Source organism: Strix uralensis, chromosome 26, assembly GCF_047716275.1.
Source record: "Strix uralensis isolate ZFMK-TIS-50842 chromosome 26, bStrUra1, whole genome shotgun sequence".
Taxonomy (NCBI): Eukaryota; Metazoa; Chordata; class Aves; order Strigiformes; family Strigidae; genus Strix; species Strix uralensis.
In genome coordinates, this window is record NC_133997.1 from 6,942,430 (window position 1) to 6,967,488 (window position 25,059).

Sequence of the window (25,059 nt, forward strand, 5' to 3'; positions counted from 1 at the left end):
ACAGTCCCTGTTCCACAGAGTCACCATCTCAACAGGCAAGACCAACAAAAGGCAGGAGTGCCAACTCCATTTTACAGAAAGCAGAACTGAAGCATGGAGGAACTGAGGCAAAGGTTTATTCCTCCTAATTTCAAGCATTTAAAGGCAATGTGTGAACTAGGGGACTACCATCCTGAATTTCAACATGCCCTCTTGCTTCTTTTCTATAAACAGAGACCAGTGTGACCAGACTTCTAATTTAGAGACTTCAGGTAGGTAGGATCAATCAGGAATTTGCTCCTGAACAAACGGACAGCAGCAAATGGTGAAGGTGGCAATTGAATCCAGGTCTTCAGGCTTATGCTATGAGAGCAAGAATGTGATTCCTCTGATAAGTCTCTTTGAAATCATCAACACCACCTAACACTTGAGGCTGTCACTGGAGATGCTGTCTGGAGCTAAAGCAACAGAAGAATTCAACTCTTCTGCCAACCTTTGCAAATTCAGCCTGATTCTTTGATTCCAAAACCATACAACTCCTGCTTCGTCTCTCTCTGTCAATTCTGAAGTCTTATCAATAAGACAGTTCAAGTGTCTCTCTTGAGTATTTATCTTGTGGGAATTTAAAAATATTTCCGGTTGCAAAGCGTCTGATTTGCCCAGCCAAAGTCAGCAGGTTTGGCCAAAGCAGCACTGGCTTCACAGAACTGCCTTATGATTTCCCGTAAAAGTGTGTAATTCTGTATGCAAACCTTAGTTAGAAAGTTAGTTTGCATCTGCAATAATCAGCTCTCTGATGATGAAACAGGATGAAATTTGCAAATTATTTTGGATGGGAAATTATTTTATTGTGAAGTCGCAAGGGACAAAAACTGTTCGGATCCAACAATTTGGTTATTTGTTGTGAATCATTTCCTTGGCTCAACTTCTCAAAAAAAAAAAATAAAGGTGGGGCTTACAGAGGCACCCATCTGTGATCTAATTCTTGTCCCACTGTAATCTGTAAAACTCCCACTGATTTTCAGAGGCAGGGAGAGACCAGTGCTGAACAGCTTTGAAGAAACACCCTAAATAAATGCTCCCGCTGCTTCACTGCACTGGCCAGATGGAGACATTCTTTTTTACGTCACAATTTGATTTCCCAGTGGAGAAAATACACTTTTTTCTTTCTCTCCCTGCCCTCCCACCTTGCTTTATGGCACCTTCTCCTGATTTTTCAGTCCTCAAATAATTATGCTCCTACAAGAGCTGTTTCACTTGAAAAAATATTGGAGCGTGTAGGATTTAGCTCCAGTTTTCTGGCCTCATCATAATGCAATTATTCTTAGCACACCTTTGTGAAGAAAGGAAATGCTTTAACCTCCATTTTATAGATGAGGAGGAGACATTTGGAAGCTATGGACATGCTCATGGTTGCACAGGAAGTCTTAGAAAGGTCTGAACCTAAGACTCCCAGCCTCAAGAGCGTGTGCTAACCGTAAGGTGATAATTCCTGTTTGGGCTGCTGTGGTATGCGTTTCCAGGAGTAGCTCAGAAGACTGCTCACAACTTTTGCTGAATACAGCAAAAAGGAGTATTGAATCCATCACATACTCTAGTCTGGGACAGCAAGTAACGATAAAGAGGTTCAGCAGAACTTGTTCTTTGAGTGCTAGGTCATTTGCACGACGTCTACTTCAGCACACCTATGTTTGGGGAATCACTCTTGTATTTTTTCCTCTTTCCAACAAATCTGGACCTCCAGGAACATTGAAAATCTCCAGCTCTGGCCAGTTGTGGATCCTATTTTGAAACAGTCTTTACCAGAAGCCTTAGGGGCTCTAACTGCAGAGGAATAATTTGCCCGTGACACATCAGTTGATGTTTGGTTTAATCTCCATAGCAAATTTATGTATCTTTATCATGTAGCCACAGATGTTTTTATTATCTGTAAGACTATCTAATCTTCTTAAGAGTCCTGCTCAGTTCTTCAACTCCCTGATAGCACCAGTAACTCCATCTAAGTTAAAACTAACTTTCCAACCCAATTTTTATTCCTCCCTTCCTTGTTTGCTCTCTCTGCTTGCCTTTCTCTCTCATTTTTCCCTTGTCGGTGCTACTATTTATCCTACAAGAAGAGCCCTAGAAGTTCTGTACTCATCGCAGCTTATCCTATCAGCATGTCACGCTGGGGCTGGGATGAGTCAGGGCAATACTTACTTTCCCTGAGGTAACTGAGGTGAGACAACAGAACTTCTGTGTTGTAGAGGGAGGTGGTTCGGAGGAAGTCATCCTTGTTCATTTTGCAGAGCTCCTTGCCATCCATATTCTGGAAGATGGTGGTGTCAATCTCCATTAATCCATACTCCTTTATAGCCCATTCCAGCCACTGGCGCACGTGTTCCTGGGTCCATAGGGTGGGATCTGGCAGAAAAGCACAAAGGATGGTAACACTATACACAAGCCTCAAGTCTCTAGCACTCACTGTAGCCCAGTCAAAGCATTAACCATTGTTTCCACGACCAAATGTATTTAACTTACTGATTCCAATGCATTTTGCCAAGATGAACAAGTACCGTGCGCATAAATTGATCACGCTGACCCACTGGGAGGGAAAGTTCTCTTGATTGTCTCCTACCTTCCCGACTCTTATATCTATGCTTGGGAACAATATTAGTGAAATTCGACTGTGATTTTTCACCCTCTGGGAAAAAGCTTCCAAAAGCAAACTCATCCCTTTGAAAGGGTATGCTTGTCACAGCTTCAGTTCTGCAATGCTATATAATTACATCAGTGCTGTATAAGTCACACCATCCTTTGCAAGTGCCTTACAAAGTCCCAACAGATGGCATTTTAAAGTCTGAGGATGGCGGTATTTACGGTCAGCAAAGGGACTCTGAAAAAAAATATTATTGCTTAAACAGAACAGCTTGCCATGTATCTCTGAGTCACATTTGTTCACCCTGCTGGCGAGAACACAATTCTACCTCCGCTAGCCCTGTAAAACCAACACAGCTATTGGAGGGCAATGTGGATTTTATACTGTCTCATGCATCATTATCAACTGTCAGCAAAGCTCCAGCTGTGGAATCTTTATTACTGGCGATGACGTAAGAGAGAGATTGAACCCGGCTGGAGTTTCAGACCCCATGGTGATGGTTTGCTGCATCAGTAGTTAAAAAAAGAAATCATCTTTTGAGTTTTGAAAAGAGCATTAGATCAGAAAGCCCCAGCAAGAATTTGTGCCACGATACTGCTTTTACAGAGTCATTTTCAGTGCATATCTGCATTTTCAGATGTTTCCTGTGCTGCTTCTCCCCATGTATCCCATTTGAAAATTTAAGCTGCAAGTTCATGTTCCATTGCAGCTGGAGAGGATTGTGAAGTCAAGCCTTAACTTTGGAGACGTTTGATCTGTCCATCACAGCTGGTACATTCCTCTAAGATAAACCTCAAACACTTCAGGTCCTGAGGCAGTTGAGAAAATGGATCACATGCAGCAATCACACAGCTGGTAGCTTGTGCTTTGGGTAGGGACAAGAATTGCCTCTGCCACATATTTTATAGTGTTTAAAATCATTTCTTGGCCCAGGTCTCTAAACTGTGTGTGCCTGGGCTGCAGGGATCCCTTGGTACAAAAGATCAGGTAGTGGTTGTACCTGGTACGTTCCTGGGCAGCTGAGTTCCAGAATAACAGCATGAAATGGAGAAGTAAGACCAAAAAATATTGAAATTGTAACTGTGACATTTCCTCACTGAATTTCTAGTAAAACCAGATTGCTTAAAGTTGTGTTTTAAACATGGAACTTACATCCCTGTGTCTTTGCGAGTCTGCTTTAGAAAAGAAAGATGGATTTCCTTTAGAAAAGAAAGATGGATTTCCTTTAAATTTTGGCAATAGCCAATTTAAATTCTGCTTTCTAAGCACTGGCAAAAGACTGCAATTTTACAAAGCAAGAATTCAAGGGGGGATTCTTTTTTTTTTTTTTTAATTGAAAGAGTTATCTGTCTTGAGTTTTGAAAAAAACCCCAACGTTTAGAGGGCATAGTGAAGTTGTGGTCTCCCTTTAAACAAACACTTTTGAATTTCAGATATTCGTTCAGCCTTTTTATCACTTCCAAAGACATTGAATGGTCTCTGAAAAACTGCCTTCTTGAAACATGGCTTAGAGTTCATTATTATTACTATTGCAAGCCTAATGTGACATTATTCTTGCCTATCTTCACCCTAATGCACTATAAATCTTTACTCTGGATTATATTAAAATTTCCAAATCCTTTCTTGGATGAATTTGGCCTCATATCCTGCAGCCAGAGATCTGGGATGATGTTCATTATTGTCTTCCAAAGTCTGGTAAATCACTGTTATTTCACAAGTATCTCAAGGTTTTGATTTGTGGATGCTCATGAGGGGGAAGAGAGTCCTTTTTTTCACTTTCCTTCAAAGAAGAGATTTTAAACCTTCTTTTCCACTGAGGGCACTAAAAGTCATTTCCCCTATTTCTACAACAATGCTAAACTTTAGCCCACCCCGGGTCTTTTTAAATATGTGTAAATAACATGGTGAAGAGCAGGATAAATGTTCCCTCTTGACTATCTTTAATAATATAGTGACTAGTTGGTATCAGCTAACACCTTCCTAGGCAATCTTGACACTGAAATCATATCTGATGCTGTCACCAATTAGGTTAGACAGTCTCTCTAAGCAGATCCTAACAATGGCTTAAACGGTACTTTGAGATTTGCTGTCAATCTTTTATTGGCTTCCCCTCACTACATTCAGTTCAAGCTTTTCCTTTTCATCCTAAATGGCAAACAAATGCTTAGGAATTGTCATCTGTTCATGGTCAAGCCACGATCAGAAAACAGAGCTAAATTCCACGAGTACATTTCTTTCTGCCAACAGTTCATCTGCTTGAATCAGCTACAACCCTCGGTGAAACCCTCACAACACTGGGTGAAAAGCTGCACCCCTTGAAATCAGTGGAAGTTTTGGTACGTAAATTGGGACAGGACTTGGCTCGTGATATCTCCCTTGCTGGAAAGTTCCTGGGCTAGCCTGTTTATATCCATGGTGTTTGTAAACTTCGCAGGGAAAAGACTCCCTCTCGTTCCAGGTTCAGACTTCACCGGTTGCCTGCCACAGCAGCTCTCGTCCTTGACTATCCAAACGCATCCTGCCAATTTCAGGCTGCAGATGTGGACATCAAATACAAACAGAGAGCTGGACAGGAATGTTTCTGTGTAACAGTTTTTGGAAGGATAATGTAGTTCCTGCAAAATATAATTTTTCTGGGTTTCTACTTCTAACAAAAAAAATGAAAACAAAATAGCTCATTTTGAATCAATATGACATGAAAGTGCATCTGGATCCTGCAGAGCATCATGGGAGTTATAATTTGGGTTCACTTCATGCTTGTTCTTGCCTATGAACTGCACTCTTTGATCATACCACGCATGCCCCAGGAAGCACTGCACATTCTCCTCTAACACATGACGGGAGATGGATTTGGTTCAACACACCAAAACAACATTTCATTCCAGAACGAAAAAAAAACCTAAATCAAACAAGAAGCAGCACTAATTATCCACTTCTTATTCTGATTCAAGGTAGAACATATGGTGGGACACGGGAAATTCCCACTAGCCAGAAACTCTGATATTTTCCTTAATTTTTACATGGTTTATAGGAAAGATAATTCCTCAGAGAGTGGATAAACAAGCCTTATCTGTTTGGCTGGATATTTAAGACAATGCAAGGAAATATGACACAAAGAGTTTGATGGTGGTGGTACCTGCTGGGACAATGACTCTCCTCTCGTTGGTGGTCATGTTGGGAGGAGGCCCATTCTTCTCATCCATGTAGGTGCTGTAACTCATTGGGTTGGACTCTGTCCCTGCTCCGACGAGTTTGCTGCATTTGTTCACACTACAGTCTACAGGGGACTCCCTGAAACGTGAAAGGAAACAGATGACTTGGCATTATTATGCACCTTCCATCCCTGTTGTAGCAGCAGGAGGTTTGGGTTACAGAAATGGTAAGTATCCTGAAGGTGAAAAGTTAAGGGGAGTTTCTTTACATGTGGGAGAGGCCATTCCAGGCCTGTCACATGTCATAAGGTGATCTATGAATCACAAGTCTCATGGACAGCATCTCTGATAATGAAACCAGTTGGAGGAAAGTGAGTTGGAGGTGCAAAGAAGAGTGACTTTCAGACAAAGGCAATGGTAGCTGTAAGGTCATACTCAATACCTTCTGAAATACCAACATTCATGAGACAGATAAAAAGCTCCTATCAGGTAGGTTTATCAGTTACACCCCCCCACTCCCCCTTCTTCCTTTATTGCATTTTAGAAAACCTTCAGATACAGCTTGATGATTCTAGGAGTCCTTGTTGGACTGTTTCACTCTTGCATTGTGTTAAAAACAACCCTGCACACCTTCTTTCTGTTGTAATGGAGCCTATCAATTGACAGAATGGCTGTGTTCTCACCTCAGGAGCTTGGGCATTTCTGCAGAGCTAATCAGAAATACAGGTACATCCCTCTTCATTTCATTAACAAAGAACACAAAATACCCACACCAAAATGACAGGACAGTCACAAGAGGATACTGCAATGGTACCTAAAGAGTCTTCTTTATACAGGGCTGAATGTAGCTGATCTTGTCTGTTCTTAACAGTTAAACAGTCCCAGGCTTGTCTACTTACTTGGATAGGAAATCTAGAAATCTTAGGTGCCTTAGGCGTGAGTCAAGAACTTCAGACCACAGAAACTGTGTGTGAAAAAGGCTCTGGCTCCAGTTTTACTTCTGAGGTGGTGGAGTGATGAGGAGGGAACATTTAGCAACTCAGGTGGCACTGTGCTAAGACCTGGACTACATGCAGACCCTTGGCAAGCAATAAGCTTTCTCTGTCCTGCTCTGGGAGAATTATGAGCTTCCAAACCACAGATAGGGAGCACAGATTTTGTTTTTCTCCAGCTGCAGTAGTAACTCATGCTTTTAGCTCTAGAGGTCACTTAAAATACCAGCCCACAGCCTGCCACAGGCAGACAGCACATCCCAGCCCTGAAGAATGTACCAGGGAAGGGCAGCGTTGTTGCCCTCACCTTTACAAGGGCGAATTAGCTGCAACCTCTATGCAAAGTGAGCACAGAGCCCATATCCAGTGCAGTTTACTCCACTGCTTTAACTGCACAGCCGTCCTTCTTCCCTGCCAGAAGCAAAGTGGCCTGGGAGGAAACCATTCGCTGAAGGGTAAGAGCTATGACAGTGCACCAAATCCCACCCTCTGAGTTCAGCTGGCAAGACTTCCAGGTTTGGACACTAAACAAATTTGTTTCTTAATCTGAATGGGGGGTGGGGGGAGGGAGAAATTACTGAAATTCACTTATCATGGCTGGGAGATAAATGCTCCACCGAGATATTCTAAGGCAGATGGTAATTTTTTCCTCATGTCTTGCTGAGGGAATGTTGCTTGAAAATGGAAATAAGATGTATAACTTACACATGTTCGAATTTAAGGTTTTACTATTTCGCCTACTGTTTTTCCAGGCAGGGAACCAAAATCCGCCTTCAGAGAGGCAAACTGCTGAAGGTTTAATGTCCCCGTGGCAGTCAGAGGAGAGTCTGAGCAACTGCAGGGACACGAGGGTTTTCACGGGGAATGTGATCATTTCTAACTTTCTATTGAAATACTCTGTGTCAGGTGTTAAATGCTGCCTGTACTGGCAGAGAAAAAACCCTGAAGCAGCACAAAGGATCTTATTCTTTCCTGAGGTACAGGCTGTCCTGAGAAGCCTCGGTGAAACGCCGAGAGCATCCGTGCTTCAGGGTGTCAGACTCTGTTCAGCTTAGTGCTCACCGTCCCCGGGAGGTCACCGACCTCCTCCCCTGCCCTCCTGGAGACCAGGAGCTGCGGGCAGCCCAGCTGGTGGGGCAGACCCAAACACACACATCCCCACGTACGGATTCCCACCTGCCTCTGGGATGAAGTTCTCCCTCCTTCAGGACACAACAGTAACATTTTCTAGCGCTGGCACAGCTACCTGCTGCCTAAGGTCCTTCTAGGGCGTTCACTCTCACCCCCCTGCTCTGTCGTTAAATTTCCCTGGAAAACAACCTATTTTAGTACGCACTATTTATGATAAAATACATGTATAGTGCTCATACAGAACAACAGGATATATCCAGACGCTCAGAAAATAATAACATCTTCTAAACAGCTTACCTGCCTAGGAGTATACATGCTTTGTGTGAAATAACACACGTGAAAAGACCACAAGGTCCTTGGCTGTCTCTACTCTCTCTGCTAAGTATCGTGCATGTTCACATGACCGATACAGCAAAGTAACCAAAATAACCCCAACACTGTCAGATATCTCCTCGGTGGTTTTGTGATGATTTTTCACTTTGCAGACTCTTGGTTTGGCAGTTAGACCCTGCCTATCCTCTGCTTTGCCCTGTATGTCTCAGCAGCCAAAACCAGACAACCAAGTATCAGAGACAGATCTGAAAAGAAGTTTTGAAAAGAAGTTTAAGGGACTGAGGTGCCCTTACCGACCACTGATTTGCCCCTGTGGGAAGAGAAGCTACTCTGTTAATCCTGCAGGACATGACATGTGCTCCGTGTACCTGACAGGGTTGTGTCTGCATGGCTGTATAGATGCCTCCCTTCCCTCTGAGGAATTTTTCAGATGGTTGGATCCAGAGCTAACCCCAGTGGAAATCTGATAGCAGAAGGACAGACGTAACTGGGAATAGCATTACCAAAACTTAACTGGGCAGGAGACCAAACTGTCCTTAAGAAAAATACCATGAAATCTTTAGTGACAGCAAGGGGGAAGATCCTTATTTTTGTGTCCTCTGTAACCCAGCACTTCCTACCAGATCCAAACGGAGCCTTTTACTGGGAAATGAGACAGCACTATTGGACTGAATCATCTTTGCAGCTCCGGGACGCCCGTTCCTGCACTGCCCCAGCCTAAGATGAGGGATTTAGCAGTATCCCAGCAGAAGGTAGGTGTAGCTGTGGGCAACACAAAGAAGAATTCAGTGTGGGGAACAACTACAGTATCAAATGAGAACAGGGAGCTGCAAGCCATGAATAGTGTATTCATTGAATATAGCTCCTTGCTTAGTTCATGCATTACCCACAAGCAGACTTAGATTTATATAAAGATTTCCTCATTATTTGAAATGGTTTGTGCAAGGGGATTTCAGTTGCCGGATTAATCCTTGACTTTTCACAGAGACTTCAGACTTTCAAGTGGCTACACATGCTGGACTTGCTCAGGTTCTGGGCAGAAAACGTTGTAGATCTACTAAGGTAAATGGATATAGACTGCTTTCACAAGATCTCTTAAGTATATTCACTGTGGCAGTGACAGAGTCCAAGGAATATGAAGCAGTACTCATTCCCACTGTCCGTCCAAAGACTCTTCGTTCCAGCAGCTCCAGTAGCAGTCTCTGGGGATGCCAAGAGCTTGGTGTTTTGGGAAAGTTTATGCTAGACTGGCCAAAATGGACAAGCAGCTAGCCTGGCATTGACTAATAAACCCTCTGTACAGCTTCAGCCTGTGTTCCAGATACCTGAAAATAAAGCAATTACTGTCCCAGGGCCTCTGTCTAGGAATCACCTTTGGCTTTCATTCGAAAGAGCAAAATAAGGGATTTCAGTGATTTCTGAACCTGACTCAGCTGTGGTCAGTGGGATATTTCCTCCTTCTTTCTATCCCTTTCTTCCTATTTCATTCCTCCTCTCTTACCATATTCTTTTCTTTTTAAATTCGCCACTTCTTGGTCTAAGTCCCCATTTGGTCTTCTCAGCTTTAATCTTTACACTTGAAATTAGATTTTAATTTTTTTTTTTTTTTTTTTTGGTTCAGCGAAGGAAGTAGGAACAGACATACTGTGATTCTGCTTGTGGTTCCCTCTTACAGGCAGGGAACAGAGCTATCAGGGCAGAATCACATCTCCTCGACACTTGAATCTAACTGCGCTTTAACCCTGCCTCTCAGCCTGCTCTCAGGAGGAGGTTTACACTGAAAAAGATTGTAAATCTGCAGAAAGAAGGTGCAGTTCTAAAAAGGGTGGGAAAAGACATACAGGTTACAAAACTCAGACTGCATGAGGAAAGCACAGAGGCTCAGTAGGGTCTAAAAGAAGTGTGTTTATCACATACAGGTAAATGCAAAGAGCAGGTAATTGCACAGTCTGCTGCTCTGGCTGGGACTCGAACAACACAGTGAATCCCACTAGAGGGCTCACACGCTACTTAAAGGGGATTTTTATTCTTACAGGCATCATAGATTGTCCCTTTGTTTTGTTTTGAGAAAATTATTGTGGCATAAAAATGTTCTGAGATCCCTGAACTTTAGCATTATTTTAATACTCTGAAGCAAGAGACTGTCTCCAAAGCATTTTCAAAGCACTGACTTCATTATTTTAGCTAGACAAAATTCGTAACAGCAGTTGGAATTGCACAGCAAAGTTTGCCCGCATCTGTGCACACATCCAGCACATTAGAATATTCTTTCACCTTTGAAGATCATACAAATTTTGTAACGTCTTTTTAAAAATCACCCTCTGAGTTTAGCTACAAATGCAGATCTGTAGCAGTTCAGTAAACACAGTTAAAATTTGGAACATCTGTTGTTTGGTTCACTTTTTGCATTTGGGATTTATGCAAAATATAAGGAAAAATCTATTATTAAAATAGACTGTAAATTGGATTAAACTTTACCCAGCATTTTTCTAAATAATCCTCCTCCTTTATTCATTGGAAGATATTTTGGTTTTTAAATATAAATTATTGCATTTATATCACAAAAGCATCTAAAAGTCCCAACAGAAATCCAAGCCTAGTATGTTGGGAACTGCACAAGCACGTTGTAGGAGACAGATCTTCCCCTGAATGGATTTTAAGTGAAATTTTAAAAAAAGACACAAACCCAGCAAAGAACAAAGATTGCAAGCCATGCTTCCCGTTCCTGAATGGATGCACAGAGAGAGGAACGATATACAGAACATCTTACAGTAAACCCATGGAAAAGCTGGACTTCTCTTTTTTTGTGCAACAGGTCAGTGCTACAAACACAAGACCATTTCCCTTTCGCAGTGCCTGAGGGGGTGTAAGAAGCACAAGGATCTTCATTTTTCTGTGTTGGACTTTAGCTGTCCTGTGTTTGGACACTAATCACTGTGAAGCACGAGCGCAGCACTGGGTTTTGTTCTGAGCAAGCAGCTGTCTGTGAAGCCAAGGACAGATACTGAGGCCATATGCTGCATCCAGGTCTTATAATACTGGAAACTTTCACAAAATTTCTACTTCTGAATCTTGCAATAATACAGAAGTCCCATCTTTTCCCCTAAGATGTAGATCCCTGCCACTGCCTGAACACCCCCTATACACAGTTAGTATGCAGTTATCTGGGAAATTCTTTCCAATTTGGGAGTAAACAAGGAAAACCTGACATGGAGCAGAGAGCTGGTCAGGGTTTCCATGTTGTTTAGCCCTTGGAGGGACAGCTCTGCAAACCTTGGAGACGTTCTTCAAAGACCCTTTCTCCCACCCTACTGAGGACCGAACCAACCCATCACAATACACCTCACAGCAGTCAGAGTTGTTTCTGCTTGTTAAGAAAAAGAAGCTGGATATTGTCCTTTACCGTCATCCAGCTCCCTCCACTGTCAGGTTTCCTACAGCTTTATCACAGAGTACACAAACCATTCTCTCAACAAGCCAAAAATACTAGTGCTTCAAGTACAGGTGAAACACAGAATAAAGGCTGCTGCCTCTAATGAGGCAGCTGGAACCCGGTAAGAGAGTGTGCTTGAAAAACAAGAGGGAGAAGGAGAGGCAGAGAGAGAGAGGGAGGGGGAATAGGTTTTGTTATTCAGTCCACAGTTCAAGTTAATTTGTATTGAGGTTGGCGTTTGCCGCTCAGATGGTGTGTCAGTTTTGCCAGGCAGCTGATGCCAGCGGAACAAGCAAGTGGAGTGGCCCAACGCGTAAAAAAGAACTGTGATGGACGTGTGGGGAAAGGGCTGAAACTTTGCCCTTGAATAGGAGAAGAGGATGGATAAGTCGGACAAATGTTCTCATTTCTTGGGTGGACTGGAGCTCTTGTGCTAACAAGTTATCAAAAGGCAAGGCTGGAAGCTATTTCAGTTCTGACACTCAAAACAGTCTTTTTTTTTTTCTAACAGGTTGGGAAGTTGTTATCCCTCTTTTAGAGAGACTGAGGACCCTTAGTTTCTGCCTAAGAATCTTGTAGTCTTGAGCAGGCCCATAAAGAAGGATTTCCTTTTCGCTCAGAATAAACATTTCTGGAGGGCCTTCCTCCATGGGTATCAGAGCACTTACAGTTGTTAATGAATCAGTTTGTCAAAGCAGTACTATTTTCCTTTCTTTGTGAGCAGATGAGGAAATTGTAACACAAAGATCACAAGGGAAGGGCAGCCCAATACATTTCATTCCCAAGTACATGCACTACACGTACAATGAGGATGTTACATAGACTTTTGGACATACAAGTACACACAAGTGCAGAATCTATACAGAACACGTGCTTACAGGACCTCAAAAGCACAAATATATGTTGCCCGTGATGGCTCCATGGATGTGACAGGACAACTTGTTCCCTTGGTCCTCCAAAATTTCCTTAAGTGAGACAGACAATGAGAGAAAACACTCTCTGTGTGTTGGTCTGACACTATGGGTGTGAGTAACCGATGCAACGCTACAAACAGCTTCCTCACATGATCGTGGGAGCGTGTTGCCGGTGCCATACGTGAGGCTGGTTCTGCCACCTCATTTCCACAGGATGGAGAGGTCAGGCCTGCACAGCACCACGCACAACCCTCGCTCATTCAGTCAGGATCTCCCTCTTGAAGATTTTAGGGATAGCTTAAGAGTAGCCTTGGTAGCCAAAGGTAGTGCTCGTGACTTCCCAAAAACCACAACCTGCTGGTATTTTCAAGATCCGTTCTTCTACCTGTGTTAAGCAGGGATGGTGTTTTTCAGGAAATAACTAATTTTCCCATGTTTCAGCCTCAATTCTGAGATTAGAAACGCTAGTGCAAAAATCCATGTAGTTCTTAAGAAATCCAGAAATGATACTAAGGTACAACCGGGGCAAGATCAAATTCAGTCTACAAATGATCAACCATCAAAGACCAACTGACGCAAAGACCTTTATCTTATAGCAAAATCAGCATCTACTGTATACTTACGAGGAAAAAACCCATGCTGCTGTTTGAAGTATTTAACACCATCGCTATAGAAGTCTGAAAGTGCGAGGCTGCTTTCTTTTTCAAACTCTATACTTCACTAGATTCTCAGAAACCAGGAAAATATGCTGCTACAGAAGCCCTAAACTAACCCTAAAAGAAAAAAACTTAATTGTTTAAGTGGTCTGTACATTGTACATTTAAGTGGCCTTAACATTGTACAAATGTTAGAGATGTTTGTGACTTTGAAGTTAAAATCAAATTTAAAATGAATATGAACTCTAAAACTTAATGCTAAAACATAAGATAGTTTTTCTTTATTACATATATTTAAAACTGAAAAAAAATTAACATTTCCACACTTGAAGATTTTGTCCAAGAAGGTGAAATTTTTTCCTAGGCTTTGGACTTGTAGAAATGTTTTTAAAAGAGACAATCGGAGCTGCAATAATAAAATGTTTTCAAGTCTTTGAATTTCTTGTTGAACAGGGAAATGATCCATGTCCCCCAGCTCTAACTACAAATGGTGGGGGGCAGGCCTCCTACCTCGTTGGCTACAAGGTGTAGAGGATCCACCATAACCAGTGTCCCTTTGATGATTAACATCACTGCTCAAATCTACTCCTGAACTCTCCTTTTCACCAGTGGTCGCATATATTCACCCAGAAGAGGTGGGTATATGCCTTCTGTTTTGTTACACCTCCCAGACTGCCGTAAAGGACCTCAGTCTCCTCTTTTTCCCTTCTCCATCAAATAGCTCTCCAGTCTCATACGGTTGCTTCTGCCCTGGTGGAGCACGAATCTAGTTACAGATGTGTTAAGAGGTGCCCTCCAGTGAAGCCCATACAGTCCCCTAGTGCAGCTTTCACCAGCTTCACTCTGGAGTGCTGGTATAAACACCGACTGTTACTGCACAACCGACTCCATCTTCAGGAGCCCCTTGAACCATGGCACATTTGTGGGATGCTGAACCAAGTGATGAAATGTATAATTTACAGCAGCGTTTGCAGCATGAACTCTGTCCTGGCGGTCTCATGTCCCAGTCTGTACAGCGTTCATGGAGACTGGTAGAAGATGCATGCTGTGGAACTGCACGAGCAAGGCCCTCAGGGTGTTCAAAAATGAGTGACAAAGGAATTCCAGGGGGGAGCAGAATATGGTCCTACACAAAGAGTGGAGTCTGTTGATATGCAGGACAAAAGCGCGAATGGATGGCTGGTGCTTTGCTTTTATTTAAGGCTCAGTAGATGTGGGAAGGGTCTTTCCTTACCTTGATCCATTCATGTGGTCATATTCCCTTTTTACATTGACCCGGACGGGCTGATTAATCCACTCCTGCTGCGGAGGCAAAGGGTTGATTTTGTGCGGCTGGCCATAGTCAGGGTTCCCTGAGGCTGTCATATCTGCCTTGGGGAGGTGAGTGGCAGCGCCGTACGTGGAGTCAAAGAGGGACTGGTCGTCGCTTACCACCGACAGAGCCTCCTGAGGAGAAAAAAACACAAGTGCTCAGAGTCATGACTAAACTAGTAACTCCACTCTTATTCTCTCTTTGAGCTGGTGAGCACCTGCAAGGGCCCCACAGCTGCCCAGCGCTGTCTGAAATTGCCATCTGCCAGGATCGCAGATTGAATCAGATTCTTTGGGGTCCATCAACCCGTATGCAAAACCGGTGGGTTGCTTTGCTAGCTGCTGGGTTGCTCAGGGTGGGGCACGAGTTAAGGTTAACTTGACTTCTGCAAACAGTAAAGGTGGCTGCTGGGTGCTACATCGTTCTCACCGCTTGCTGTAAGCAGCTTCATCTGCAGTTTCACAACGTTACCTGCCCACCTGCCTGCATTTGCTGGTCCAAAAACAACCAGAGAGATATGAGTATGTAACATTTCTGGAGTGTCATTTGAAGGTCTATACATCTTTCAAAGGGTTTTGTGTGGTGTTTATATTTTGAGGTTACTAGTGAAGGAGAAGCAGTCAGTACAGGTCAGAGTTATGGGTGTTAGCGGTGGGATAAAAAATGCATTACTTTACACTTTTTGTTTATTTTGTGGGAAGTGTAGGACTGGTGAGTTACCGAACTGTGCATTTCTAGAAATGCTTAAAAACAGGAAATTGTTATCCTTTTTTTTTTTTCCTGCTGAAACTCCAAATGTTGACAAAAAGTTTTGACTATCAATTTCCTTGCGTTGATGCGCTTGGGTTTTCTAAATGAAGCGTGCCAGGCTCATAAAGGCTTTGGCACAGTCCTGCCTTATTCAAAGTGCATCTGACAAGGTCTGCATGTTCTTCATGGAGCTAAGTTAACCACACATAACACAGCTGCCATTATGGCTGGCAAGCCAGAAACTGAGCGAGGAACCTCCCAAACTAAAAGCACACACTACTTTAACGTGAGTTAATGGAGCAGACCTCTGAAACAAAGGCAGCAGCAGACTCACCTACTCTGTGGACCCAGCATTCAAAAGACCCGTGATGTTGATGTGCGTGCAGCGGTGGGTTACCCGTGAACATACAGACACTGTCTTTGCTTTGAAAGCTGGTGTGTTGCTAAACCCTCAGTGCTCAACATTCACAGGACACAGTCCAAATCGTGAACTTTTCAAAATAATAAATGATTGCTCTCTCCCCGCCTCCCCCCAGTAGTCGTTTCTGAGGTTAGTTTTGCAAATTCTTCCATAACCAGGGAGGGAAACAGAAAATCTGAAAACATAGAAAAGTGCAGCTGCTGGAATCCTCCGGTTACACAAGAATCTAACTGCAAATCAGATATTACCAGGCTCATGATATCATCACAAAAAATGTCAATAGTTAGAGTCTAATGGGTAAACATGAGAATCCGTCTCAGCCTGAAATTAACCCACTTCGAAAGAGTCAGGTCAGGGCTCTGCATTTACAAATATCAGCACTTTTCTATCTCGGATCTCGGATCACGTAACAAAACCAAATAAGCCTGAGTAGCCTAGAATTTAAATGGGCCTGACTAAGCTTGAATTTGAAGGAACCCTCAAACATATTCCTAAGTCCTGCTGAAGTTACAGCATTTGCTGTAAAACTTTTGTGAGCAACCTCTCACAGTGATCAGCAGAGATGGCTACAGCCTTTAAAAAACAAAAAACGAGAGCTTTCACCCCACACCGCCTAATGCTGCATGTTCCATCCTTTCTGGCAGCTTTTTCTTGGTGGATGCACAACCTTTCAAAAATCCCCCCTCCCTTTTTCTGCTTTAATTAGAGCAAGCTAGGGAGGGGAAGGTGCCCCTTGGAAGAATTTCCTTGTGGTGCAGTCCTGTATGATCACAGCCTGGTGTCAGAAGCTCCTTAAAGAGATTGAGAGTATCTTCAGGCTATAAACTTTGCCTGTGTAGAAAGGTGCAAGAACATGAGATCCTCTGGTGACAGCTCTTAAAAGAGAGCAAGCCTTTCCATCAGAGGTAAGGGTATAGTGACTTGCTGCTTCTCTGGTTTACTGGAGTCAGGATGACAGGCCAGGGTTCTTAAATGACACATCTTCTGTAAGTCTCTGTACAAAAAATGTGGGGTTCCCCGCATTATGGCATGAGGTGGCAGGTGAACTCCAAATACCTGGGGTGCTAGACTGACTTACACCTCTCTAGACCCGGTCTCAGCTCTGCATCTCACTGGCCAGAGGCAAGGAAATCATGAGTACCACCGCAAATTCATGAAAGAAAATTTTAAAATGTTTGGTTTTGGAGATTTCCAGTCTAAAAACATAAAGCTGGGGGGGTTTAGGGAAACAATATCTTGGAAAATGCTTTTTCTGCCTAAATCCGTTTTTCTTCTGAAGAAAGGTTCTGATGGAAAAAAATTGGAAAGTAAGGATCTTTTTGGCTACCCCCCCTGCAAAGAAAAAAACCCAAAACACCCCAAAGAACAGCCCTGGACTAAGATCAGTGATTAGGGCTGCATCCAAGTACAACTATCTTTACATACACTTTTCTCTGATATACAGAGTATCTGATGGAGAAGCTGCCTCCTCAGATAAGGATCTTCCTTGAAAGACAAGGCGGCTGTTGGCCCTGCCTACAGCAGCAACTGGCATTAACGGGGACAATGATAATCTCACAGGCGGGCTGCAGTTGCACTCAGCAGCTCTGCATTTTGCTGCTTGAATGCATACAGACTGCAAACTCCACCGTCTTTAAAACTCTGTCTCACACAGGAAAAGAAATTCAAATGCGATGGCTGCCATCATGGCAGGCCCAAGTGGTTACTGAACCAGGAATCATTTGAGCTAAAACCCTGAGTTAGTTACAGCCACAAAAGCTACAGACTCAAGGCTCTGGGGGAACTGAAGACACACAGAGCAGATCAGGCAGAGATAGCGGCTTGTAACACCTGCTTACGATCCGATCCGGGGCGTGCATGCAAATAGCAAACAAGTATTGCTGATTGCATGCAAGGGAAGTCGGGTGGCATGCCGCCAGCCCCTGCTGCCATCAGCTTCTCCCTGGTGTCTACATCGACAGCTTAAGAGAAAAACAAAAGGGTGGCAAGCAACAGGTAGCCTTTAGCTGTCAGAGTCAGAGCATAGGGACCGCTTGGGTTACGCCCTAGCAGCAAGGACTATCTGGGGCTCAGCTTAACTCTCTTGGAACGGGACAGCGCTCAGCTGGCCCTGCCGGAGTTTCAGGCTACAGAGCCGGATGGGGAGCGTGTACAACCTTCCCTGTGCTCACTGTCAGAGGCTAGATTCAGTTTTGAAGGACTAGTCTGTTCAGGAAGTGTTTGGCTTCAGTTCTGACTAAGGAAGAGATCAGCAGTTAAATTGAATACCAGAGGGCAAATTTCTATCCCCTGGAATCAAGAGCTACTTAGCGTTTGGTGACGGACAACTGGGAAAACACATCAAGGTGTTAAAGGTGCTAACATAACCTAACCAGACAGGCCACAGCTCACCAGGGTTCCCCACATGCTGTTGCCTCCTGGGCTGTGTCCTTGAGCTGGCCAGACTGAGTCTGAGACAGGGGTCTTGTGTGTATTATTCTGGCATATATGTTACATTATATTGCCTCTGGGAATAGGCTAGCTTCAGTTTTTCCAGTTTTTAATCGCATTCCTGGCATAAATGTGGCAAGTCCCGTCTACAGCAGCTTGCAGTGCGGCGATAGGCAAGTTCAAGTCCCTGTGAAGCACAGCCCCAGCCTTTGCAGGGCAGCCCACCACTGAACTGCCACAAATTAAAGGCTCCCATCGCTGTGACTGCTGAAACAGCTTTGCATAGAGCTGGCACTCATTTCTGGATCCCTTAGACATGAATATGTGGATATGGCTATTATTAATAACAGTTTATAGTTGTAAGAGGTCAAAATTGCGGTTTTGCCTTTTTTTTAGACGAGCCATCTAGACCCAAGTCCCAGGTCTCAGTGCTACAGTAAGGTGAGGTACTCTTTGATTTTGTCCCTGTGTGCTGCAGGAAAGCCAGTCTGTTCTTCTGGTCGCACAGGTAGTGCAGCGGGGAGGGCTGACAGTCCACCAATGCTTCAAGCAAGTTATTCTGGTTCCTTACTGCAAAATGGAGATGCTGTGCAAGCTTTAGAAAACATTTGCACTTAGTTAATGAACTGAGCAGGACATTTGAGCCAATATATGAATGGAATGGGTCTGAGAAGTAACTCCTAGGTAAAAACCAGGGGCAACTGAGCAATGCACAGCTATGATGTGAAACATCATCCTTTCCCTTGATGTTCTTCTGTTCACACTCCCAGACATAGCCTTCGTTGCACTGATGACTGCACTAATTATAGAGCCAGCCCCAGGATATCCTAATGTCCTCGCTAGCCTCTAAAGGTTTGCCTTGGAGAAGACCCCTAAAAGTTCAGGTTTTTAACTTTATCCAAAGTTCACCAGCAAGGAAAGCTCGCTAGAGGTTCCCAGTTCCCTGGGTTCAGCTCTGGGAGAAAGGTCATGAAAACAAGCACTGGTGAGGTGACAGAAGTCAGTGCTTTCATCCCAGGTATAACCCAGTGTCTACAATAACGGCTCTTTCCAGGTGTGTGCAATGTGTTTTCACTTGAATATTAACTTTGAGCTCTTTACATTCACTTTTCTGGCCATAACCACATTTAAAAGGCATTGCTAAAGATCAAAGGTTCATCCTCCTCCACAAAGTCTGACTTAGAAGAGAAGAAAATGCTGAGTACTTGAACCATCATGCCATGTATGCAAAGATTACTTCCACCTCTAGAGGGGTGACTGTTTTCTTTTCAATAATATACTTTTGCCGTTCTTAGTCCTGTGAGAAAATCGCTCCTGAAATATTTTTGTAAAAAGAATGTTACCAACACAGACCCCACTGTCTGAAGGGCCCAGACGTACGATGCAAAGCACCAAAATATGAGGTACCAGCAGCAACTAGCCTTACATATGGCTTGAGGTTAGCACAGAGGATCTATTCCTTGACTAGAAATGACTTTGGCACTGCAGTTTTACAAGTCAGCACTTCTGCTGCCAACATCTCATAAAGGCAGAAAAGAGATAACATCAGACTTACAAGAAAATGAGTCAAATACAAAATTTAAAAAGGAGCAGAGCCTGTGTTGATCTTGGGGCAGCAAATTTGGATGGATTGGGACTGAGTTAGGCGGCAGGAAGGCAGAGTATTATTCTCATCCCTGCTCTTGATGTTTGACATAACCTTTAGCAAAGCATTCCCCACTCCATGCCTTTTTCCTCCCTTCAGTCCTCTGTTGCCCTGATCCGTGCACACTGTAAGTGCTGTGGGGCACAGAGCCTCGTCCAGTGCTGTTACTGGAACACAAACAGGAATCTTTTGGATAATTCAGAGCAAGGCCTGGACAGCAATCCCACACTCCAATATATCCAGTCTTCACAATATACCTAACCAAAACAAAAAGAAAGACCTCTGCAGCTTTTTCAGCACACTTTTCTTGTGGTTTGCTCACACTACTCCGCCTTCCTTACAGGATATTACGTGATTCGTGCAGGGACTCCACATAACTCCCCCTGGAAAATTATAATCTTATATTATTATAATATATTGCTAAGAACCGCAATCCAATCTTGTGCCCTTCAAAACCAAATTAAGGCCTGCTTCTACAGCGGAGGATTTGCGGGCTGCAGCTAGCACCAGAGATCCAAACGGCAGGCTGAGAGCATTGCACTTTACCTCCTCTATCGACTCGCAGCATCGCACAGTGACCCACAAACTGTTCTGGTCACAGCATTTTGCAGCTGAGCTGATGGCATTCGGGTTGTGGCAACCCAAATGCTGGTAATCTGTGCCGCAGAGCTGTCCCTGCCCTGAGGAGGAGGGACGGGGGGAGATGCTTTCACTGCTGCAGCAGGACTAGGGATGAAGAAGAAGGCTTAAGACTGTGCCGAAGCTTCTGCAGATTTGAGGCTTTCTTTGCATATAAAGGAGGGCTTTCATTTAATTATTTTGATAATATCCCACAGTGCAATAATTTTGCTCTTACTCTGCACCAGAGACTGGTTCAAAAGTACAAGGCAGGTCAACTCCCCAGACAGACTGCGACGCAGGCTTTCCTCTGCACCTCAGACTGGCTTTCTTTCACTTTCCACCCAGAGTACTACATTGGAGCATAATTTGGCAGTCTTAGACTACAGCATCATTTCTTCACAATTCAAATAAGTGGGAAACCACAACTTAGTAACTCATGCTAGGAGGAAACAAAGCAGGAATAAGACAGGCATAAATAGCAAAAATACACTGAAAATAGCTAAAAAATGAGGCAAAACGATTTTGCAGAATTTCTCATAAAATGTCCTTTTTTTTATTTTTACATTCACTTTTTCCATGAAATTTCATGTCAAGTGGATAAAAGAAGGCTGCTAAAATGAATGCTTTATTGTTTTGATATCGAGATTCCCAAAACCTGACTCAAAAAGGAAACAAAAATGAAATCATGCTTCTGCACTTCACTCTTCACAAGAGCACTTGCCTTCGTGCACACATTTATAGGATCTGGACCAAGGACTTTTTTTCTCAGTCTAGACTTCACATAAATCGGTTCAGAGCCTATTTTGGTTTGTTTCCAACAGGCTAAATACCAAGTGGGAATAACCAGGACACAGTACTCCTCCCCAGCAAGTTGCTGCACTAGGGTTGATGATAAGGAGGCTTAGGGGCACCAGCCCCAGACACAAGGGGAATCTCCAGGAGATGCCTCTGCGTGGTTTCAGCACAGGACCAGGAGAGGAAGTGGAAAAAAAAAAAAAAAAAAAAAAAAAGAACCTGCCCAAATTACTGTTGTGGCCTCTTGACCTCTTAAAAGTAATATGGTGAAGCCTGAGGCTAAAGACTGGACATGTCTGATAGATGATCACATCTAGGTCATGTAAGTTCTTAAATCCTGGAAGCGTGCTGCAGCTCTTCCTTTAAAGAGAATGGCAGCCGTGCTTCGGAGCGTGCAGCATCCCCGCCAGCCTCCAGCTGGCTTACCCCCATCCCCGGGGCCTAGCGAGAGGGATTTCCCTGAGCACTCCTACCCCTCTCGGGTGCTTCACACCCATCTGTACTGACACATGCTGGGAGTAGCGGATGAGGTGTCTGCCCATTAGCAAATGACGGACAAATCACAGCTTCTGGCTTCTGTTCCCAGGAGGTTTGGGAGAATTTCTGCCCAGTTCTGCCAACCAAGACACATGAGATGATTTAGGATGAGTGCTGAACCTTGGGGATAAAACGTTAAGCCCGTTAAAAGTGCTGGAAGCTTTGCCATTGGCATGGCTTGAGCCAGGTTTCATTTTTTGGCAGCTAATTTAACTACAAAAGGATTTGCCTCCATGAATTAATCAACATAACTCTGCTGTGACGGGAGGACTATATGATCTCTCCAGACCTTTTCCAAGCCATGTCATCTTTCCAGACAATCAATCAGCCTTCGCCGTGTATCAACACTCTCCTCGGCCAGTTAACTGTGCTTATATCACCACTGATCTCTGCCCACAGCTTTTCTGCTCCAAAGCTGTCCACGCTCAGGAAAAATAATTTGATGCTGCGTGGGTGATTGCTTTACAAAGCTGGGCAGTCAAACCCACCTAGCTCTAGTCCACCTTCCTTTTAATTTATTTTCCTCACTCTTGTAAAATAATTGACTTGCACTGAGCAGATGTGTTTATAAATAAAGACACATGGATATAACTGTGAACATACACACTTCAGTAAATATTATTGTAGCATTTTTATGGTCTTTTCTGCTGAAGACACATGGAGAGAAACTGCAAGATGGTTTCAGAGTCTGGCTTCCTGACAAACCCAAACTATCCTGAAGAATAAATTCAGTCTACTGCTACGCAGAAATTCTGTGCTGACCTCAGCTTTGTCCTGAAGCACCCACCGCCCAACTCCTCTCCTTGATGTAGTGCCAGAGGCTGCTTTGCAGTTTGCAGACTGACCAAGCACTTTGTTTCAGAAAACTTGAGCTCACTTTAAACTGCATTTGCCTCTTGCAATAGTGCCACCCTTACTCTGAAGGGAGAGTTTTTTGGTGGTATTTTTACTCATACCAGAAACAGACCATATAACGATCCTGCTGTTTCTGTTTTCCACAGGCAAAAAGCAATCAAATCTTTCCAATATAAATGATTTGCCCTAGAAAGGCAAACAATAAAATGAGAAACCCAAAAGTACTTGGGGGTTTGTCATGAGAGAGGTTATGTCACCTCTATGTGCCTCCTCCTTAACAGGCTGCCTTAGAAAAGGACATAAAGTGGAGTCTTAAAAGCATGAAGGAATAGGTGCAAACCACAAAATCTTGTCTTTTCAGTTTGGGTTCCTACTGCCAAAACACTGGAAACTGTAAAAAGAGTGTTCTCCCAGGAATTCAAGATCTGGGAGGTGGCAGTTTAGAGAGACACAAATATTTCAGGTTCCTCTGAGCTCTGACTCACCGCTACACCAATGCCCATTCATTATTTTTTATTTCACTTTGATACCATTGTCCCAGTTACATTCACAAACACCGCAATCGTATCCTGTTTTGTTCTCTGACACCATTCCCTTCACAATCGGAGGAAGCCCATCAGGAAACATTCATCGGGTGCTGTTATGTTTCCATCCGCAGAGAACAAAACATGCACTTTCAGCCCAAGATGACTTATTCCAGACTAAGGAAAAACAACAGCATGAAAGAATCAAAGCAGAGTCTCCAGGAGAGAGCGCAGTATGTGCTTCTCCCCTGAAACAGGGGTAGGAGTCCTGAGCAATACTCAACGCCTCTTACCTAGGGAATGCTTAGCGATGGAAAGGTTCAGCCAAAAGGAAATAAAAGGCATAATCCATCACTGACATCTACAGTGCATATTGCAAGGTCTGGACACTGTATCAGGGAGGGCAAATACAAGTCCAACACAGTCCTGCAGCTGAATCCTAAACCAGATGTGGCTTGAGATTTCAAGCATTAAGGCTCGAGTCTATTTGCGTCCTGGGTTTGGCCCCAGTCCCTGAGCTACGTTTGGATTAAATTTGTGTTCAGGGTCTCAGCGCTCATGATACTCAGAGCATAAATTCAGTGTTTCAGTCCAGAGCTGGTTACTTAGGCTTGTTGTTGAGTGTGCATCACACAAAGTACAGAGATAAGAGGAAATGGGGGAGGTGGTTCACGACTCATAGGAACCTACTTCTCTCCCAAGAAGCATATGTATGTGCTTGATAGAGCACTGAGAAAGTGTTATCTGCCTCTTAACCAGAAAAACGGCATTTACTGGGATGAACAAGCCCCGAGGTTGAGATTTTCAAGAGCCTGAAGTTACAAAAATCACATTCACATTTAGCAGGAGTTAGGAGTTACAGTCCCTTGAATCTCTCTAAAATATTAGGTTTAAACCTCATGAGGGAGACCAGCCAAAAGAGGAGCAGTTAGCAACAATACCCAGACCAGGTTTTCCGTTTCCTTTGCCCACTGATCCTGGCTGCAAACACAGGTGCCACCACTGCCCAGCTGAGTGCTTAATAAAGCCGTGCATTGATGCCTTCTGCAGCATAGCCAGCCTCTGCTGGCTCCTTATCCAGTTCCCAACTGGTCTCCTCCACTTGGCAGCGGAACTGAGGGCTGCCACCCTGCTGGGATGGCATGGATCTGTGTTTTTCTTGTGCACCGAGCCCAGCCCCTGTGGCTCCAGTGACGAGATTGTTTCTGCATACGCCTATAGGAAAAGCAGAGATTTTGTGAACAAGCCTGCTCGTGGCATTCCAAGGAAAACAGCTCAGCAGGATTACACTGAGATATTTTCTTTGTCAATCTCAATCGAGATATTTGAACAGGAAAACCCAGTTTACACCACTGGAAGTTCCCAGGGGCTTTTCATTTCTTGACAAAGAAACACTGATGTTTTAATTTCAGTGCAAGAGAAAGGTCCTGGAAGGATTCAGGGATAGCCATCACTCTTGGACAAAATGCCCAAATCCCATACCAGCACCTGGGCTGGAACCCAAAGTTAACATTGCAATACAAAAATGAGTTGACAAGGTGCAATTCTTCCTAGGGATACCAAACATCACAGAGAAAAGACTACCCTATCAACACTAATGGTGCAGGAAACTGCAATAGCAAAACAGCTTCTGATGTCTAATGCTACAGTGAAGCTATTGCTGAAGACAAACATACAGGCTAAATATATACATCCGACTCCATCTCTAGTGTCCCATCAGAATCAGGCCCCCTAGCTAACTCAACAGCAGAAGATGTTACAATATTTTTTTTTTTTTAAATGGCTCTGTTTATAGCTGTGCTGATGTCCCTGTCTCTCAGTTTCCCTATCCGTATGATGCCTGTCCCCAGAAGAGCTCCTTGGAAGAAGGACCTCATAGACTTGACAAGTGTTATCCTAGAGCTAGAACTGCTAGACAAAAGCAAAACTTATTCTCCTCTG

At 43.7% G+C, this 25,059-nt stretch overlaps 1 protein-coding gene and 1 long non-coding RNA gene across 8 annotated transcripts in view; one reads left to right on the forward strand and one right to left on the reverse strand.

Moving 5' to 3' along the window:
• Positions 1 to 25,059, reverse strand: part of FLI1 (Fli-1 proto-oncogene, ETS transcription factor) — a 94,532-nt gene that overhangs the window by 24,226 nt on the left and 45,247 nt on the right. For all 7 annotated transcript variants that reach the window (XM_074851234.1, XM_074851236.1, XM_074851233.1 and 4 more), the window contains 3 exons: positions 14,463 to 14,674; positions 5,754 to 5,908; positions 2,179 to 2,382 (listed from right to left, as the gene is read on the reverse strand). In XM_074851234.1, the coding sequence (XP_074707335.1) occupies positions 2,179 to 2,382; positions 5,754 to 5,908; positions 14,463 to 14,674 (571 nt within the window). The remainder of the gene's footprint in view (positions 1 to 2,178; positions 2,383 to 5,753; positions 5,909 to 14,462; positions 14,675 to 25,059) is intronic.
• Positions 8,856 to 12,320, forward strand: LOC141935050 (uncharacterized). The gene is made up of 2 exons (XR_012626461.1): positions 8,856 to 8,977; positions 12,170 to 12,320. It is a non-coding gene; the product is annotated as an uncharacterized LOC141935050 (long non-coding RNA).